The 21,252-nt window shown below is 37.7% G+C and overlaps 1 protein-coding gene across 1 annotated transcript; it reads left to right on the top strand.

Annotated features, from left to right (window-relative positions):
• Window positions 1-3,019: 3,019 nt before the first annotated feature.
• Window positions 3,020-5,218, top strand: LOC117342371. The gene is made up of 2 exons (XM_033904522.1): window positions 3,020-3,754; window positions 4,798-5,218. Exons 1-2 carry the CDS (start codon window positions 3,265-3,267, stop codon window positions 4,839-4,841), a joined length of 534 nt encoding a protein of 177 aa, XP_033760413.1. The 5' UTR covers window positions 3,020-3,264; the 3' UTR covers window positions 4,842-5,218.
• Window positions 5,219-21,252: the final 16,034 nt, after the last annotated feature.

Below are 21,252 nucleotides of genomic sequence, written 5' to 3' on the forward strand. Positions count from 1 at the left end.
TATTTCGTTGTCTGTCTGTGTAACCATATTGTCCAAATATCAACGTACTTTGTCCAGTTTACATACACACTATATTTGTGCAACTGTTTCATGTTCTATGTCTATATGTGATCGTTTGTAATTTACCTGTGTCTTGATAAAGGGGCAGATTGCCTCGAAAATTTGACAATTTACTTGTCAATACTGTCGTTGTTACAATTTGACAATTAATGATTATAATGAGATGTATAATGATATGTTATTGGTGTGTTTCTGTACACACGTTTTATTTCGTCTGCGAGGATTTAATACAATGTAGATATATGTATACAATTACCTATTATATTGTGTATAAAGCTTTTTCAGTGTGATGTGTAGTGACTGAGAAAAGTCAGTTTAGAATTATTCGATATTTTGAAACGCCCTGTATATATGAGTGAATAAGAGATTGTCAAGGCATGTGGCTTGGTTCCCTCAACAATCTACAGCCCTCATGTATGGGAGGCTTACATAATGTTACATCCTTAGCGTCACTTAAAGTGTTTGATACCAGATGATACATTCTGTAGCTTGATTTTACTTGTAAATGTTCTTCTGTATTTGTATTATTTGCACAACATTTTTAAAATGTCTAGAAGTGAGCCTGTAAAATTCCATGATTAACTTCATACATTTAATTTTTTTTTTTAACTTTGATTGCTGTCAAACATAACATGATATGTCAACGAGGTCATCGCATTAATGGTTTAGTTATATTTAACATTTATCGAGGACAAATGACAGGTACACGATCATCTCAAATAATACCGATGATACAAAATGCACTGACAACAAAGAATCCTAAGATATGCGCGTTGAATTGGTACATAGTAGTATATATTTAGTTTGACCTTTGACTTGTTACTGTCAATACGTTTGAACTTATCACATGGAGTCAAGTTATCAAATACATGATTAACGAGAGGTTATTATTCAACCCTCGTGAGGTACGCACAATGAAAATAACATTTCTATAGCGCTTACATTTCACTCTTGAGACCGATTGACCTTGTGGTCTTACATATACACCACATGACATTTACATTTGCTTTTTTACCTTCCGCCACATAACTTACTTTTATCAGTTTTACTTTCTAAAACGTTATATTTACATTTGACCTATGTGGCCTTAACCTGCTGACCTTACGCCTGTGACATTTAACAGGCTCACGTTCTACAACGTTGCACATTTACATATGAACTTAATGACATTTGACCTGGTGACCTTTCGCCTTTGACTTTCAGGTTTACTTTCTACAACGTTATAAATTTGCATAAAATGTATCAGATGACTGCGTTTTCGCCTAAATGATATTCCACTGTAATTTTTGACCTTTTGATTTTGACCTCTATCGGAGATTGGACTTCTGAATCATTGTTTTGAAAAGCCACTGAAACTAAGAAATGCTTTACCCTTATGACCTTGGGGGAATATGTTTTTGATTTCATTAAGACAATCATGACTTTAAAATTATCATTTGAAGCTAAAAGAAATGGTATACCCCTATCATTTTGGGAGAAAATATTTCATTAAGATAATCATGACTTTAAAACTATTATGTGAATCATGCCAATATTTTGTTTGGAGCTTAATTTGTTTATATTGTTTGATTTGTTTTGTACACTTCCATTGTATATTCTAGAAGAAAAGTAAAGTTTGTCATCACTTCTACCTTGGTGAGACGTATACAGAATATATTTTTGGTTTGTTTGGTTTGTTTTTGTTTAACGTCCTATTAACAGCCAGGGTCATTTAAGGACGTGCCAGGTTTTGGAGGTGGAGGAAAGCCGGAGTACCCGGAGAAAAACCACCGGCCTACAGCCAGTACCTGGCAACTGCCCCACGTAGGTTTCGAACCCAGAGGTGGAGGGCTAGTGATAAAGCGTCGGGACACCTTAACCACTCGGCCACCGCGGCCCCCTATACAGAATATATATATAACTATAAAACTAATAAGAGATACGATGTCATTGAATTGATTAACCAAATAAAACAGTATCGGTATAAAATATGTTATCCTTTTTTTATTCTGTTTCGTTCTATTTCTCCACTAGATTATAAAACTATAGTTATCTTAACTTAACATACGTGTACGAAATTCAACATTTAGATTTATAACATTGTACAACTTAGAATACGTGAACGAAATTCAACAATCAGAGGTTCAGTGTTGCGCAGCATGGAATACATCTATGCGTACGAAATTCAACAATCAGAGGTTGAATATCGCACAACTTGACACACGTGTCACATAAGTACTCAATTCAACCTTTAAAGTTTCAATTTTGCGCAGCTCGAAACGCATACAGTCGAAATTCGACACTGAAAATGATATTCAACATAAAGACGTCACCGAGACTAGACAGAGAACACTTGAATTACTAGCGATAAACTATTGATGAATTGGTATTGAATGTTTATTATAAAACCTTTCGTGCTTTGATTCCCACCAGGAGTCGAACCTGGGTCTCCTGCAACACAGTAGCAAGTGTGAAACCCCTTCACTATAGGAATGTGTATAGCACTACTTGATTTCAGACTGATTTTGTTGAATTTCTTAATACGGCATTTCGAAATATTTCCCCTCTGCTTTTACAAGGGCTTGGGACCTTCTAGCATTATGCTAGGCAGCATTACAAATATTTCTATAACTTTCCATTTAATACTGGCGTTGACCGGTGTCCATTTAACATTGGCGTTGACCAGTGTTCATTTAGTACTGGCGTTAACCAGTGTGCATTTTACACTGATGTAGACATACCAGTGTCAAATGGACACCGGTCAACGCCAATGTTAAATGGACACTGGTCAACACCAGTGTTAAATACAATTTCCGCTATCGTCCCTTACTGCACTTAAGCTGGTTCCGGATTTCAAATTTTCAGATTTTCCGAAAATGTGTTAGTGCGTTGGATTCTGGGTGTAAAAAGGCGGGAATTCTTCCCCAGTGCAGTGTAAATGTCTGGCTTACTGTCTTTCGATTATACGTTATCCATGAAAATGGGATCATTAGCTCTCATTTTACCCATTTGATCCTGGTTCTGCGAATTGATTCCTGTGTTTCTTTTATCCCAACATATTAACATATTTAAAATATCATAGCGTCTACTAGGAGATAATGTGACAGATAAACCGCAGGGACTCGGTACAACTTTCCAAAGATATATTATAGGACACTGGTAATACGCATACGTTGACAGTGGAAAATTGTGCCAAGTCCCTGTGAGATAAACCTCTCGGAAAACATGAACGTATTGTTCGTACTTGTTCTCTTTTCCGGATTCGGAATGAATCTGGTGGATGCAGACAGATTTGGGAGTTCCTCCAGCAACCCCCCAGAGGGTGTTGATAGCCGTGTCTTAACTTTGATATTTGACCTCGAGAATCGTGTGAAAAATCTCGAAGACACCCGCGCTGAAGATGTAAGGCGAATGAGTAATATGCAGCAGGAAATTGATGAGCTCAAATATGAAAACCGTCGTTTGCAACACCTGTCATATCACCGTGATGTGGTCACTTTAAAATCGGAAACGGAGAAGACGCCTATCGGTTACCGATATGATAACGATGAGCTCGGTTCGAGAACTGCTGGAAGTATACAGGACCCAGCACTTAACCACACAACAAGTGAACCAGAGCAAAATGAAGGCATGTCAATAAAGGAGACCAAAGCCAGTCTGTTCAGACGTCGCCTTCGGAAGGAACCGTCCATTCAAAAGGGCTTTACTCGCGTAGGTACGAAAGTCATCAATGCATTCTTCTTCAATGTGAGGTTGCTATCTTGACATGAAAAAACGCCCAGTAGTACGAGGTAGTCCAGATTCCTCCAAATGGGTTATTGTAAGGTTGGTATATATACCAGAGATTTGTTTTACGTAAATCAATATGGATCGATTTTCTAAAAAAAACTATTATTAATACTGATATTGTGTCAAAATTTTGATATAAACATACAAAAATGTATCTTATTGCCATGTTAGCAAAGGATTGGGCACAAGCTGTACAACTTATCAAAATCCCGTAGAAATCAAACGCTTATTAAATTGGCTTTTCTGATTAAATGGCGTTCTTAAGTCCATCTTCTTTGAAGAGTTGACTAAGCGTTACCTTTGGCTAACGAAGACGTGTTAGGTCAGGCAGTGTTAGAAAAGTCAGACCTATTCTTATTGTACAAATGGATATATATATATCATGTCAATGTCAATAAAGGAGACCAATGTGGTTAATGATCATGTCAGGGTATCGGGCCGACTATCACTGCGCCATTGAAACATTCTTTTTTAAGAACGCCGATGTGACGCAGCGGTATAAGCTGTGGGTATTTCTGGCTAGGCGATTGGGTGCCGTAGATCGTGAGTTCGAGGCCCGGTCAGGGCACGAATCAAAAAGTTGTCTCCCTTCGTCATTTGTGTTGCTAAGTTATATATATATACGTCATCCTTCAAGATGTTTGATAAAGTATTTTAACCGGGCACAATATCGTAGGTATAGAACAATTTTTTTGCATTCATAGTTTTCCTTTGAAATAAAGAATTCATGATGAAATAATTTCATACCTGCCCCGCTAAGTATGCTGAATACACCCGCAATGACGACACCCATTTCTGTTGAATATAATGATACAGAATATGAACACACGTACAATATTATAGGACAGGTTTTCGTCAAATGGAGTTCCTTAAATAAACCTGATAAAACAACACCATCACAAAACCCCTTCACTAACACATCCCCAGCTAAATTACTAAATTGTTTTGCTTACAATACTTTTTTCGTAGGACTGACGAATACTGTGATCGCCTTTCATGCAATTCTTGGATAAGATGTTCTAGCATCTGCAATAAATCACGAGATCGTGTTCGATCGAATCATCACAAACAGAGGGAATTTGTATTCGGAACACACAGGAACATTCACCTGCCAACATCCGGGTACTTACGTCTTTTCCTGGAGTATACGTGTACAGTCCGGCCATTTCTTAGACTCCCACCTGGTAAAGAATGGTTCCATAATGGGATCCATCATTTCTGCATCTGGATACCATGGTAATACCAATAGTGGTTTAGTTGTCATACAGATTGACAGCGGTGATGAGGTATGGGTGAAAGTTGGTAATCGTGACAGTGGTACAAACGTGTATTCCTACTGGAGCATGTTTTCTGGCTTTAAACTGATTTAATAATTAAAATCCCTACTACTCGGAAGAGCATTTCGTGTCCTTTTTCGGCATAGCCGTCTAATTTTGTTTTGGCCACGGATACGACGCGACAGGTGGCGTTACAGGTCAAGATGAAGTATATGATTGGTTAATGTAGCGGTCAATGCAAAATGCAGATATGCTGTTAACAAGAGGCCCAGAGGGCCTGTATCGCTCACCTGGTTTCATGAGATATGAAACAAGAATGATGCTTTAGTATATTTGTCGCTGGTATTGCTATGTCAATATATATCATAAGCATTTTATATGGGTACATGTACATTGGTTTTATTTTAATGCTAAAAATGCCAAAAAGTGCATTAATCCATGAAATGAAATCGACTCTTGGCGCGACCCCATAGGGATGCTACCACACAAATGTGAGTGATATCCATATTACTTAGTTTCAGAGGAGATCTTGTTAAGACTAATTGACCCCTTTTGAGCCTGCCCTCTGCCCCCTGGGGGGTCAGCTCCTTCCTTTACAATTTTGAATCCTTACCCCTATAGGATGCTACCAGTCAAACCATTGCTAAGTTTCAGAGAATAATTTGTTTAAATCAATTTAGCCAAATAGACCCCACTTGGCCCCACCCCTCAGCCCCCTGGCGGCCTGGGTCAACCCCAACATTTGTACAATTTTGAATCCCCACCCCATAACCATGCTACCATACAAATGTGAGTAATATCCATTGCTTAGTTTCAGAGAAGAAGTTGTTTAAACAAATTGACCAATTTTGGCCCCGCCCTCTCAGGCCCCTTGAGGGTCAGCCCCAACATTTGAACAATTTTGAATCCCCACCCCATAGTGATGCTACCAGGCAAATATGAGCGATATCCATTGCTCGGTTTCAGAGAAGAAGTCGTTTATATCAATAAAGCCAAATTGACTCCATTTTGGCCCCGCCCCTCAGGCCCCTGGGGGCCAGCCCCATCATTTGTACAATTTTGAATCCTCACCCCATAGTGATGCTACCAGGCAAATATGAGCAATATCCATTGCTCAGTATCAGAGAAGAAGTCGTTTATATCAATATAGCCAAATTGACCACATTTGGCCCCGCCCCTCAGGCCCTGGGGGAACAGCCCCATCATTTGTACAATTTTGAATCCCCACCCCGTAGTGATGATACCAGGCAAATATGAGCGATATCCATTGCTTGGTTTCAGAGAAGAAGTCGTTTATATCAATATAGCCAAATTGACCACATTTGGCCCCGCCCCTCAGGCCCCTGGGGGAACAGCCCCATCATTTGTACAATTTTGAATCCCCACCCCGTAGTGATGATACCAGGCAAATATGAGCGATATCCATTGCTTGGTTTCAGAGAAGAAGTCGTTTATATCAATATAGCCAAATTGACCACATTTGGCCCCGCCCCTCAGGCCCCTGGGGGGCCAGCCCCATCATTTGTACAATTTTGAATCCTCACCCCATAGTGATGCTACCAGGCAAATATGAGCGATATCCATTGCTCGGTTTCAGAAAGGAAGTCGTTTATATCAATATAGATCAATTTACCCGTTTTGGTCCCGCAGCTCAGGCCCCTGGGGGCCAGCCCCATCATTTGTACAATTTTAAATCCTCACCCCATAGTGATGCTACCAGGCAAATATGAGCAATATCCATTGCTCAGTTTCAGAGAAGAAGTCGTTTATATCAATATAGCCCAATTGACCCCTTTTGGCCCCGCCCCTCAGGCCCCTGGGGGCCAGCCCCATCATTTGTACAATTTTGAATCCTCACCCCATAGTGATGCTAACAGGCAAATATGAGCGATATCCATTGCTCGGTTTCAGAGAAGAAGTCGTTTATATAAATTTAGCAAAATTGACCCCTTTATGACCCGCCCCTCAGGCCCCTGGGGGGCCAGCCCCATCATTTGTACAATTTTGAGTCCCCTACCCATAGGGATGCTTCTGACCAAATATGATCAATTTTGATCAGCGGTTATGAAGAAGAAGTCAATTGTTGACGGACGGACGGACGGACGGCGGTTGACGACGGACGCCACGGTATGGCATACATGTAAGCTCACCTTGGTCCTTCGGACCAGGTGAGCTAAAAACGAAACAAAGTTAAGATTGAATGCAAGCTAAATAGGTGGATGTATCTTTTCAAATGACACATTAATAAAATCACATTCCTGATTCAAATGCAGTCTTATTATTACCAAAAGTGATTCAAACTGATCTAATTTTGTTATCCGTGCTGAAACGCATTAGTTCGTTGATTTATTTCACCAGCAGTATTACATTATAACCACCAGCATTAAAACTATGCCGTTTATCTTTTTTAAAGATATTTCTTGTTAGCTTTAAAATAATTCCTGAATAGATACATCACTCATTTTCATAAATGTTTCTCAGAGTTACTTAGCACGAATCCCCAAACAGTTCCTATATATAAAGAGAGAATACATGGTCATTGTCTTGAAATATAAGCTGTATTTTGGTGAGGGTAAGGATAAACAAAAGTGGCAAGCCTTGGCGAGCCAAACCACGGTCAAGGATACCATAATACTTTTGTCTTTCTGTTTCGAGCCATCAGCTTATATTTTAAGACACGGACAATGTATTCTATTTATCCTGCAAGTCATCAATAATAAGCATTTTGAAGTGAAACCGTATCGACAATTTCAAATATGTTCGCCTGTTAAAGGTTGTTTCACTCGAAAGTAGGTCAGTTACATAATGTAGATTGGCGCACGTGCTAAGATTCTAAAATACAGCTGTTTTCCGTAACTGCCGATTCAGCATAAATAACATAGTTCTCGCTCACCTTGCTAAAGATTATGTTTTGATTCTAAAATGTATGAAATATTGTTGTTGATAAGAAACGGCTGTCCCTTTCATAAAGTAGTATGCCAAGATTTTACAGCCATTTATATTGTTTGGTATTTTATATTCTATAATTTTGGCGCAAACAGAGCTCGAGGTATGGACCAGATTGTGTAGCTGCAGTTGTGATAGGTTGATATTATTTTATAATGTTTAAGTTTAGCAGGACAAAAATATATGGGAGGTGTGTTCCGACAATGTGGCGCCAGTTGCAGGATAAATATATTTCCCTGCAATTGGCATAATACACCCACCACATGTGTTATACTGTATTCGGCAATGACGGGAGACAGTTGTATTTTAGAATCTTAGCACGTGCGTCAATTTGAGTTAGAATCTTAGCACGTGTGTCAATTCTAGTTAATTTTCCATTATTTGCATGCAGAATGCAGCTTTCTGATTGCTGTAGTTTTTCTTTTCATACCTCTATGAATAAAACGTAAATGTCGCGAAAAATGTGACGTAACAATACGACCATTGACGTTGCGTATTGATTTGTTGAAAAAGAGTCTCTTGTCAAATAAGTAAAATTGTGCATGATATGTTATAAATTTGAAATACAGTTTCAGAACTTAATGATAAGCATTGACGTCAATTTTTTTAGTGTGATGAAAAACAATTGTCTGAAACTTTTGTAAGAATCCCCTATGAAACTAAACAAGATTCCTTTCTCATCTTATATGTCCATTTCTATTGCCCTATCATTATTACTGAAAAAGTAGGTCACAGTGACCTAATTTTGCAATATTTGCTATCGGCATGTCTTTCTCATCATAGATGTCTATTTTTGTTGCCCTAATGGAATCATAGAAAAAAGAAGGGCACAGTGACTTAATTTTGTAATATTTGCTATCGGACATTCCTTTCTCATCTTATATGTCCATTTCTATTGCCCTATCATAATTACTGAAAAAGTAGGTCACAGTGACCTAATTTTGCAATATTTGCTATCGGCATGCCATTCTCATCATAGATGTCTATTTTTGTTGCCCTAATGGAATCATAGAAAAAAGTAGGGCACAGTGACCTAATTTTGCAATATTTGCTATCGGGCATGCCTTTCTCATCCTAGATGTCCATTTCTATTGCCCTACTATAATAATTGAAAAAGTAGGTCACAGTGACCTAATTTTGCAATATTTTTTATCGGCATGCCTTTCTCATCCTAGATGTCTATTTCTATTGCCCTAATGTAATTATTGAAAAAGTAGGTCACAGTGACCTAATTTTGCAATATTTGCTATCAGCATGCAATTATCGTCCTATATGTCACTTGATGTTGTCCTATCATCATTCCTACTTTTCATTTGCACAAGTCACGACATAGAGCAATGTAAAGACATAAATAGTATCAATGTGACATGCTTTCCGCTTGCACAGTATCACTACATAATATATATGTATATGACTAATGAATTAGAAACCGTAGAGACTCTCTCCAAATTTGATTTAAGTTATCAGAAGTTTTCTGATATTTACCATATTTACACATTAAAGCTAGACACTGGGTAACTGGGCAGCTCTGGAGATAGGGCTCCATACCCAGACCTCTGCTGCACTTTATGTAATTATCAATTTTATTGTTTTCCTGTGTGACCCTAAACCAGCAATACTATGGTTTCATGCAGAGATTAAGCTAACAGGTTTTCTCATCAAAACTAACTTGTATCACTATCAGAGTAGAAAATCCAAAGCCTAGTTATCTTAAACAAAGAAATTTTCTCTTTATCATCACTATCTGAACCTTGCCATTGAAAATCAGCTCTAAACGATGTTCCAGTCATTAGATGTCTTGTTCATAAAACAAAAAATTAAGTACTTTTCCACAGCTCATCAGATGATAATTGCTGTGGTGGCCATCTTGTAAATTCAAGGAATTTTTGAAACAACACATCTTATTCAGAAAAGTCACTCGAACATTCCTAGAAAGTCTTCTTACTACGAAGCAAATAATATTGGAGTTATAAGGAAAAACATAATTTCAAAGATGGCGATCATGGCAGCTATCTTGAATTTTATTTTCACTTAATAAATACAAATATCTAGTCAGGACCTTCTAACCTTCGGCTCAGGTGAGCTAAAAATAGTGACAGCTTAAATGAATAGACAATTATTTCTTATCAGCTAATAAAGTAATTAGATTTTCATCTTCTGACAAACATAAAGATACAATTCTCTAAAAGTATCATAAACTTTCTAGCTGTTCGATGTGAAACTATTGGAGCGTCCAATCTTATTTTGTTCAAAGAGCTGGTTGGTTATGACACTATGGGATTCAAGAGATCTAAAGATCAGTGCGGCAGGAATGCAGACAAGAAAGGGAAGGAAGTGGTCTACATCAACTGCAATAGGGGAGAGGAAACCGAGTATGATGGAGCTGAGGAACGTAATGGGGAATATGTATACCGGAAGACAAGAAGTCGGCTGTCCACACTTAGAGGTTGGAAAAGGCGTTCAGAAGGAAGTATACGGAGAGTAAAAGAAGAGGAGGTAAAGCAGACATCTGTTGAGCTGAGCAAGCAAGTGCATAGATAGACCAGATGGAACATCCTAGAGGGAAAGGATACATAGATAGAATTGTGGAGGACGGAATCATTCACGCTAATATCAGTATACAGCACTCTACGATTGCCCATCAGTGGAGAATGGCAGAAGACCTGGGCTGCAGATTGAGCAACCAGCGAGGCTGATGAATGTTTTACATCTTGTCGGGATACAAGAAGGAACCACGGCAAGTGAGATACTGATGAAGACATGACAATGTGCTGCGATTAATGGTCGACATCCTAGAGGTCCAAAAAACGGAAGAAGAGGCCAAAACGCATAAGTCAGTCTGTTAAACAATTTGTCAAACACGAGGGAAAAGGGAAAGAAAAGCCAGGAAGCATCTCTTCTATCTTCGATAGAGCTCAATCATGGAAGGTGGACTTGGACAGAAAGTTTGTTTTCCTTGGAGACAACACCGACGCCTGACATACCGATGTCAGTACAGCGGCCCAAACTCCTTATCACAATGGAGCTTGCGGTACTATGGGTTGCCAGGAAGCAAATGAAATGACGAAGACCAAGTATGACGAGTTGATGGCAAAGTCAGGGGTAAGGGATGGGCTGTATTGTTCTTCCCAGTTGAGGCGAGCTGCAGAGTGTTCGCCGCCCAAATTGCCTGGAAGATGCTGTACACACAAGAAGTCACATGAAGAGCTCGAAGTGAAGTCGTTAAACATTTCGCGGAAACTGCTGAAGGAGCATCGCGTTGGCTATGGCAACAACAAGACAATATGGAAGTCGACATAGACGAATAGTGCTTTGGCCAATGGTCACCAGCCGGAGGATGTTGTGATTAAGGGTCGAAACATCTGAAGAGGGTTGGATATTACCTGGTGACCTTGATACGGGTTTCAAAATAGGATACCAGTAACATACTATGCCCAAGGGCCATCACAGAACCATGTAAGTCATCGTCTTTCAACGTATTCATGCTGTAACTGTCAACACTCAATAGGTCATGATCACCCTAACAAGAGGCTAATGGGCTTTAACGGTCGTTTGAATATAAATACCTAGCTCGGATGTATGTAGTATACATTATCATTAGCAGTATAGAGCTACCGAGAAAATGATGCAATACTGTACAGTGTTCTTCACGATAACTATGATTGTGCAATCAAGTAATAAAATGGCTGCCATATCATCCACTTTGGAATTTGGACCAGTTTGAAAAATGACAATGCTTAATTGACCATCTCAGGATTATTCCTGATAGAGCTTTAACTAAATCCCGATGTTGAAACTGGATTTTTTTTTAATATCACTATCAAATGAAAGCCTTAGCAGCCATTTTGGAATCTTAAATGTGTTTTTTAGCTCTCTGGACGGAGTCCTGGAGAGCTTACGCAGTCATTCTCATGTTTTTGCCGGAAGTAGAATTATTAAAATTTTGTGGACAGAGGATATCAGAAACAATGGGACTGTCAGAATGGATTTCAAGACACATGATTGGGGTCGACACGAACTAGATTTGACAAGAAGTTTGAGTTGTTAAATGTTTTCGTTTTCGAGTAATCGTCAATTTACGGTGTCATTTTGGACATACTCGGTGTCACAGGGACATGCCGAACGTTATTCTGAGGAGTTATGAGGCAAAGTTCCTATATCAACCCACTGTAATGTGTATATAGTAATGTGCTGCAACACACGTATCCCTGTGCCGCTGCAAAAATTTGCTGCTATGCGTGTTACTTTATACACATTATGTCGTCTGCTACAGTGTACAGTGTCTCGCGAGGTATACGTATATACGTCCCTGGCAAACACTGATATTTTCCAATTGTTTATGAATGGATTTTCACAAAATCTGTCCATTTGTTATAAAATAACCATAGTGTCTTCTCATAATAATAACTTAATTTCTTGAAAGCAAGGACTTTCATGCATTGTTAATTTCCGTGTGACGACCTTTTTTGGAATTATGTAATGAAATAAAATCAAATTAAAATAATAAATTATGAATTATGATTATACACAACGGAAAATAGTGAAAATATTATGAGATGAAACAGGAAACAATTCTCTATCAGAGTAAAAAAAAATCGTTTAAAACGATCAATACACAAAGTCAGGAAAATTCATTGAAAAAGTTGAAAATACAAAGAATATATAGCAAAATTAAAAAGATTTGAAAGACTAAAATTGGCACGTAACTGTATATACAAACAAGCTGGATTTCAAATCAACGTCCAGAGAGCTACGAGGCCCTTGGCCTCTTGTTAAAATGGTGGTCAAGGCGGCTATTTTGGATTCAAACTGACCCGAAAAATAACAACAGTTTGTCATGAACACCTCTGGATCATTTATGATAGATTTCAACTAAATCCCACTGGTGTGACTGGAAAAGTTTTCAATATGTTTTTTGTTTTTTTTTTCTTTTTTTTCTCAAGATTGCTTCAACAAAGTGGCCATCTTGGACTTAAGACGATCCGAAAAATACATGTAGCAACACTTGGTCAGGACCACCTCAATCTTGAAATAAATCACATGGGCAGACCTTGATAAGAAGTTTGAAACTGATGCTGTTTAGGAAAACTATGATTGTGCATTAATGTCATAACATAGTCATATGGCTGTCATTTAGAAGTTTAGAAGACGGTGCCAAAAATATCAGCTTTTTGTCGGCTTTCTTTCCTTAACATCCCCACCAATTTTAGAGCGATGGGTCCAATGAGACTGAATCAGAATTTTTTTTTTTTAAATTCAAGTTGGCAGCCATCTTTGATTTTGGACTGATCCAAAATATAACACGCCTGGTCAGGATCATTCAATGCTCGTTTAAGACAAGTCGGAGCAGAAATCAATCGGTGCAACTTGATAAGAAGTTTGGAATGCGAAATGTTTATGCACAGGTTCGACATCATGACCCTTCTTGGAAATTTTGTATTCAATTTATATTGACAGAGTCCTATATATACTTCATGTGTTTGCTATCTAGTTCTCTGATACTGAAATACTAGATGATGGTGGGCTAAATATCTATCTTCCTAGATTTTAATTTAAGTTGCAACCTCCAAATAATTTTAGTTTTGTGATAGGAAGGTAAACATGGCCCTCTCTCGAGTACAACTTATTTTGTGTTGATCTTGTATAAAACGCTGAATGCTGTTGGGACAGGTTCAGATTTTATGAAGATGTGCTGTAAGTGTTATGCAAGTTGTATGGTTTTAATTTGCAGTATGTGCATCTTTAATGTATTGTTGAATTTTTGGGGGGTAGGGAACCTTAATGTATTTTATAGATACATGGGAGACATGTGATTTATAAGGACATTTTCATTGGACAGCTAGTTCATATTAATTGTGCAGGTTTTTAACTTTCTTTGAACACCCACTTCTGTCTGAGCTGGTGGCACCAGATTTCCCAAGAATTAACAGGCATTTGATACGAGTGTGTGATGAATGGTAATATTGTAATTGTAGTTTCCTTTTTACCAGAAAAAAAACAACAATATATTTACACTGAACCAAGAGAGTATGTTGTGTTTCTGACAACTATGCCAACCCTGAAACAAACACCCAACGTGTAATAGAGCACATGATAAAATAATAATAAGAAGCATTGATTTGTTTTGTTTAACGTCCTATTAACAGCCAGGGTCATTTAAGGATGTGCCAGGTTTTGGAGGTGGAGGAAAGCCGGAGTACCCAGAGAAAAACCACCGGCCTATGGTCAGTACTTGGCAACTGCCCCACATAGGTTTCGAACTCGCAACCCAGAGGTGGATGGCTAGTGATAAATTGTCGGGAATGCGGCCCTGGATATAAGAAGCAGTATGCAGTTGTTTTGTTATATTCTTGTAAATATATATATAGATTTTTATCAATTTATTGCTTTAAAAAAGAATAAACCTACTTATTATTGTGTTGTAATAAATTGTAATATTTTCATACATTTTCGAATTTGTCAGATTTGCTTATTGATAAGCGGAATTTCAAATTAGGCCATATCCTTACAATACACATGGTAGACACAGGTCACACAAATTAGTGGTTGTTGTATATGGTAATTCCTTTCACTCTCGTTATTTTTCAAAACTTTCGAAAAATTACTAACTCGAATGAAAGAAATAAGATAAACAACCAGGACCTAGGGATTACTAGTCTTGCGCTCAACCAATCGAAACTAAAGAGGAGTGCTCTCTAACCAAGAGGTATATTATATAGAGGATATCTAACAGTGTCTTCAGTAATACCAAATATATTTCACGAGTGGGGCTAATATTTTGATATTTTTCACGAGTGCGCAGCACGAGTGAAAAATATCAAAATATTAGCCGCACGAGTGAAATATATTTGGTATTACTGGAAACACTGTTAGATATTCTGTTTATTACATTTTTTATCAACGAAAAACCTACCCCGCATGCTAACTAGGCCTAACCACGAAAGTTTGCATACAAAAAAAGGAGTTCCCCCTGTCCAGGTGCTGACATATATGTCAGGCTTTCTGATTGGTCAATTATTTTGGTATTTTCTAAGCATTAATTTGATTGGTTGAATCAGCAAAAGTGATATTTTTCACTAGTCAAAAATATGATATTCTTCACTAGTGAAAAATATCACTTTTATAGAATGAATATTTTTGATATTTCACTGGTAAAAATGTAATAAACAGCTAGTATTTACCAGGGTTACATACTAGATCCTAGCTCCAGCGATGAACTGATTAACAAGCACCACTAAGTATAATTTCAGAGTCCCTAAATGGGCACCTATGTATTATTAAGCAAATGTCAATCACTGCCTCCGCTAGGGATCGAGCCCAGGAACTCTAGATTACTAGTCTTATGCTCAATCTAGCCCAGAGGTATATGAATATGTATATGCAGCTAGTAACTTACCATAACTTAAAAAACAAGAGGCCCATGGGCCTTAACAGTCACCTTAGATTTGAAATATTTCAGTTAATTTAATTGACCATTTTTGCCCGGCCAATCAGCTCCTAGGGGTCAGTCAGGGCCAACATGTGCATATTAAGCTGTCATCCCTTGCTGATAATTTTAATAAAGTTAAAATGAATTCCAATAGACATAAAACAAATGATTGTCAAAGATATGAATTCCCTATATAAACTATCGCAAAGTTTAGCCTCTCCCATGCTGATAATGTTAACAAAGTTGGAAATAATTCCAATAGAAATCAAACAAATCATAGTCAAAACTGTGATTTCCTTATATAAACAATATCAAAATTTACCCCCTCCCCAGGGGTAAACATGTGACCCCAGACTCATGAAATTCATAATTTTATTAAAGTACCTTAAGACCCTTCCATCTATGAAAAGTATTTCATTCTAGCTTATTTGGGCCTTTAGAAGATTTTTGAAATTCAGGAAATTTGACCCTTTTTAGCCCTCACCATCGGCCCCTGGGGTTCAGTCAGGGCCAACATGTTCCTACCATCAAACTGTCATCTCAACCTGATAATGTTAGCCAGGTTAGAATGAATTCCAATAGAAATCAAACAAATAATAGTCAAAAATGATATTTCCCTATATAAACTATAGTAAATTTCCCTCCCCAAGGGCAAATATGAGACTCCAGGGTCATGAAATTCACAATTTTGGTTAAGCACCTTAAGACCCTTCCATCTATGAAGAAAGAGTATTTGATTCCATCCTATCTGAGAGTAGATTTTTGAAATTTCAGTCAATTTGACCTTATTTAGCTCCACCCATCAGCCCCTGGGGGTTAGCCAGGACCAACATGTGTATACCATCAAACTGCCATCACAAGCTGACAATGTTAACCAAGTTAGAATGAATTCCAATCGAAATCAAACAAATTATATTTAAAAATATGATTTCCCTATATAATCTATAGTAAAGTTTACCCCCTCCCCAGGGGCAAACATGAGACCCAAGGGTCTTGAAATTCATAACTTTAGTTAAGCACCTTAAGACCCTTTCATCATTTGATTCTACCTTATTTGGGTCTTGAGAAGAAGATTTTTTTAAATTTCAGTCAATTTGACCCTTTTAGGACCCGCCCATCAGCCCCTGGGGGTCAGCCAGTGCCAACATGTGCATGCCATCAAACTGTCATCCCATGCTGATAATGTCAACCAAGTTATAATGAATTCCAATCGAAATCAAACAAATTATAGTCAAAAATGTGATTTCCCTATATAAACTATAGTAAAGTTTACCCCCTCCCCAGGGGCAAAAATGAGACGCAAAGTCATGAAATTCACAATTTTGGTAAAGCACCTTAAGAACCTTCCATCTATGAAGAGTGTTTGCTTCCACCATAACTGAGAGCAGAGAAGAAGACTTTTGAAGTTTTAGTCAATTTGACCATTTGACCCATGGGCCGTAACGGTCACCTGAGATTTGAAATATTTCAGGTAATTTAATTGACCCTATTTGAACCCACCCATCAGCCCCTGGGGGTCAGTCAGGGCCAACATGTACATACCATCAAACTGTCATCTCAACCTGATAATGTTAACCAGGTTAGAATGAATTCCAATAGAAATCAAACAAAAAAGAATAGTCAAAAATGAGATTTCCCTATATAAACTATAGTAAAGTTTACCCCCTCCCCAAGGGCAAATGTGAGACCCAAGAGTCATGAAATTCACAATTTTGGTAGAGCACCTTAAGACCCTTCCATCTATGAAGAGTATTTGATTTCATCATATCTGAGAGCAGAGAAGAAGATTTTTGAAATTTCAGTCAATTTGATCCTTTTTAGCCCTGCCCCTCAGGCCCCTGTAGGGTGAGGACCGTATAATTCACAATTTTGATTGACCTTTAGCCATAGAAGCTTCCAGCCACATTTCATTGAATTTGGTTAAGGGGTTTTGGAGAAGAAGTCGAAAATGTAAATTGTTTACGGACGCACGACGACGGACAAAAGGCAATTAGAATAGGTCACTTGAGAGTCTCCGGTGACCTAAAAAGCAAAATGAGTGGAGGCTCACACAGAGTACAGTATATATAATTATCTATGGGTGAGATGGACTGAAGGATGGACTGACCATGGATTCAAAGTTTATATGAAAAGTCCAAATCTGATAAATAATTGTGGGATACAAACGGAGGTTAATACCATGTGCTTCCAGTCCTGGTCCCTGAGCTATTCCTCCTTCATAGGTCTGTAAAGTCAAAGACAGATCAACTCAGTTTTTTTTACTTAATTACACAAAATATGATCAGGGAATCACAAATAATAATAATAATAATAATAAATTGGAGTTTTTATATGCCGCTATATCACAGCAACAGAGCCCTCCCAAAGTGCTTTACAAATTGGCATCCCTGATTATTGGGCCTTTAGCAACCAGTCAGTGTCTTTCTAAACTCCCTGGAGAGCACACAGCCGGAGCTGCCATTTTGGCGCTAATGGCTTGCACACAACATTTCTTGCACTGCCCTACTAGGTACTCACGTACAGAAAAGTCAACTGGAACACAACGGAGTAAAGTGCCAGGACTGGAACAAGCGACCTTTCAGCCATGTTGTCCTGCATCCTACCACTAGAACACTGCCTCCATAAAAGGTTATGGTTTAAGCATCAGATTGATTATAGGGATAAGGTTTTGGTACAGGATCATCAAAACCCGGGGTTTGATGAAATTCTCATGACTGACAAGGGCGTAGCTGCCATGTAAGCACATAAGCCAAGACATACACATCATTTTCCGAAGTACATTCTGTATGTGTATTAAAATCGAGAAATTTAACATTCAAAAGTTTTTTAAAATACTTAATCTTTTTTAGTCATCAGCTTATTAAACTGTATACATGCTTTTTTGTCATCAGCTAATTAAACTGTATACATGTATGTGTATAATATACATCAAATCAAGCAGATAAATATGTCGGTATCAGCATTAAGTAAATTTTCTATTAGTATGATAATTGTGTGAACATTTTTTTAGCTGAAAATTATGGATAACCCTTCATCAAAATTTTAATAAAGTTACCAAAACAACAGTAAAAACTGCAGTATATAGATATCAATGTTGTTGTGGCCTCTTAGCTTTAACCTGACCTAATTAGCTGGTAAGTTTACCTGTGGAAACCGTGTGTCAAAAACAAAATATCATATTACTGAAATCATAAATTGTCAATTTTGAAAAATTGTAACCAAATAATGCTCCTTTCTTAATGAGTTCCTCAAAAATATTCATGACGCGTCGAAAACGAGGCTACCGGTGTCTCTAGTGTATACAAATATGGGTCAAGGAAGTGAAATCAAAAAGAATTATGAAAATATCTGTAAAATTGTTTGAGTTACGGCGATTTAGAAAATCCGGCTTTTTATAATTGTTATAATTGGTATTTGGCTACCGCCCGGCCGTACATCTTACTGCCCGGGCTTTCATGCGTGGTTAAATATCCCCACCGGTGAACAGAACATGTAGTGTATGGGTCAAGGAAGTGAAATCAAAAAGAATTATGAAAATATCTGTAAAATTGTTTGAGTTACGGCGATTTAGAAAATCCGGCTTTTTATAATTGTTATAATTGGTATTTGGCTACCGCCCGGCCGTACATCTTACTGCCCGGGCTTTCATGCGTGGTTAAATATCCCCACCGGTGAACAGAACATGTAGTGTATGGGTCAAGGAAGTGAAATCAAAAAGAATTATGAAAATATCTGTAAAATTGTTTGAGTTACGGCGATTTAGAAAATCCGGCTTTTTATAATTGTTATAATTGGTATTTGGCTACCGCCCGGCCGTACATCTTACTGCCCGGGCTTTCATGCGTGGTTAAATATCCCCACCGGTGAACAGAACATGTAGTGTATAGGTCAAGGAAGTGAAATCAAAACGAATTATGAAAATATCTGTAAAATTGTTTGAGTTACGGCGATTTAGAAAATCCGGCTTTTTATAATTGTTATAATTGGTATTTGGCTACCGCCCGGCCGTACATCTTACTGCCCGGGCTTTCATGCGTGGTTAAATATCCCCACCGATGGACGGAACATGTAGTGTATGGGTCAAGGAAGTGAAATCAAAAAGAATTATGAAAATATCTGTAAAATTGTTTGAGTTACGGCGATTTAGAAAATCCGGCTTTTTATAATTGTTATAATTGGTATTTGGCTACCGCCCGGCCGTACATCTTACTGCCAGGGCTTTCACGCTTATCTACATCAAGATTGTTGAACCTGTTTTTCGTGGTTCAAAGTTTGATTGTTTTTGTATGCGTGATCCCAGGAACTAAAGATATACATGTATATTTAATTTTGAAAGTGATGTTTTCTGTACGCGTCGATTCCCGATCAACGTGGATATGAGCCATATAGTTTTTGAGCGATGAGTGTTTGAATAAAGGCTATGCTGTCCAAATAAAAATTAGGTTGTTACCCTTTTAATATCTAAGTGCTATACGTATGGGTAGGTAGACCGGTGATTCCCTTTGGTGAATAAGTGTCCCCCGGGCGGTCCACAACACATAATAAATCTTTAGCGTGCAGGGATTTTTTTGGGATATAGCCGACTTCATATATCGATATCGCTCGTAAAAATAACAACATAAAATTACCATAAACTTCCTGTAAATGATAAAAACCTTTGCATTAAACTCGAAAGATTTTATATTTATAGAAATATAAAAGATTTTATTTTTATAGATAACATGATTACACTTCATATCAATTTCGATAATTTCGTTTTGCCATAACTCTTATTTATACTTCATATTTTTCACCATTGTTTGACCGTATTACTAATTAATTAAATCAACACATCTTCTAATATTATAATTTTAATGATATACTAGTATGAGTGATAATAAATGCCCGGACAGTGAATAGCTGTTTCCGGTCGTTTTATTAGTGCGAGATCGTAGCCATAACTCCGTCAAATATTGATATTTTTTTCACCACTTTGATCATATTTAAGGATTAAACTTCTACCTATCCATATGCAATAGTTTTGATAATGTATGAATATAAATAAAAGCCCGGGCGGTCGTATAAATGCAAATTACAAGATTATAGTTCATCCCGAGCGCAAGGTTGCGAGATCGCTAATTTCACATATCCATTGCTCTGCTAAATATTGATATTTTTTCATCATTTTTGATCAATTTATTGATAAAGCTATTATCTATCCATATATCAGAGTTTTAATAGTGTCTTGATATAAATAAAAGCCCGGGCGGTCGTATAATTGCAAATAACAAGATTATGGTTCATCCCGAGCGCTAGGTTGCGAGATCGCTAATTTCACATAACTCTGTAAAATATTGATATATTTTCACAATTTTTTACCATATTATTGATTCAGCTACCATGTATCCATATATCATAGTTTTGATAGTCTTGATATAAATAAAAGCCCGGGCGGTCGTATAATTGCAAATAACAAGATTATGGCTCATCCCGAGCGCTAGGTTACGAGATCGCTAATTTCACATAACTCTGTAAAATATTGATATATTTTCACAATTTTTTGCCATATTATTGATTAAGCAACCGTCTATCCATATATAATAGGTTAAATAGTGTTTGGATATAAATAAAAGCCCGGGCGGTCAATATATATTCCCCGGGCAGTACCGGGCAGCACCGGGCAGTGCCGGGCAGTACCGGGTAGTACCGGGCACTACCGGGCTGTAATTAGTATAACCGGCCTAGACCGATCACAAGAAACGTGTTTTATCAGAGACATGTCTCTGGTTTTAT

The sequence above is a fragment of the Pecten maximus genome, chromosome 14 (genome assembly GCF_902652985.1).
Source record: "Pecten maximus chromosome 14, xPecMax1.1, whole genome shotgun sequence".
Classification (NCBI taxonomy): Eukaryota; Metazoa; Mollusca; class Bivalvia; order Pectinida; family Pectinidae; genus Pecten; species Pecten maximus.

Excerpts from the sequence above, each read along its gene's own strand:
- LOC117342371 (XM_033904522.1), top strand. The coding sequence starts at position 3,265 with ATGAACGTATTGTTCGTACTTGTTCTCTTTTCCGGATTCGGAATGAAT. Across the intron at positions 3,755-4,797 it reads AAAGGGCTTTACTCGCGTAG|GACTGACGAATACTGTGATC; the intron begins GTACGAAAGTCA and ends CTTTTTTCGTAG.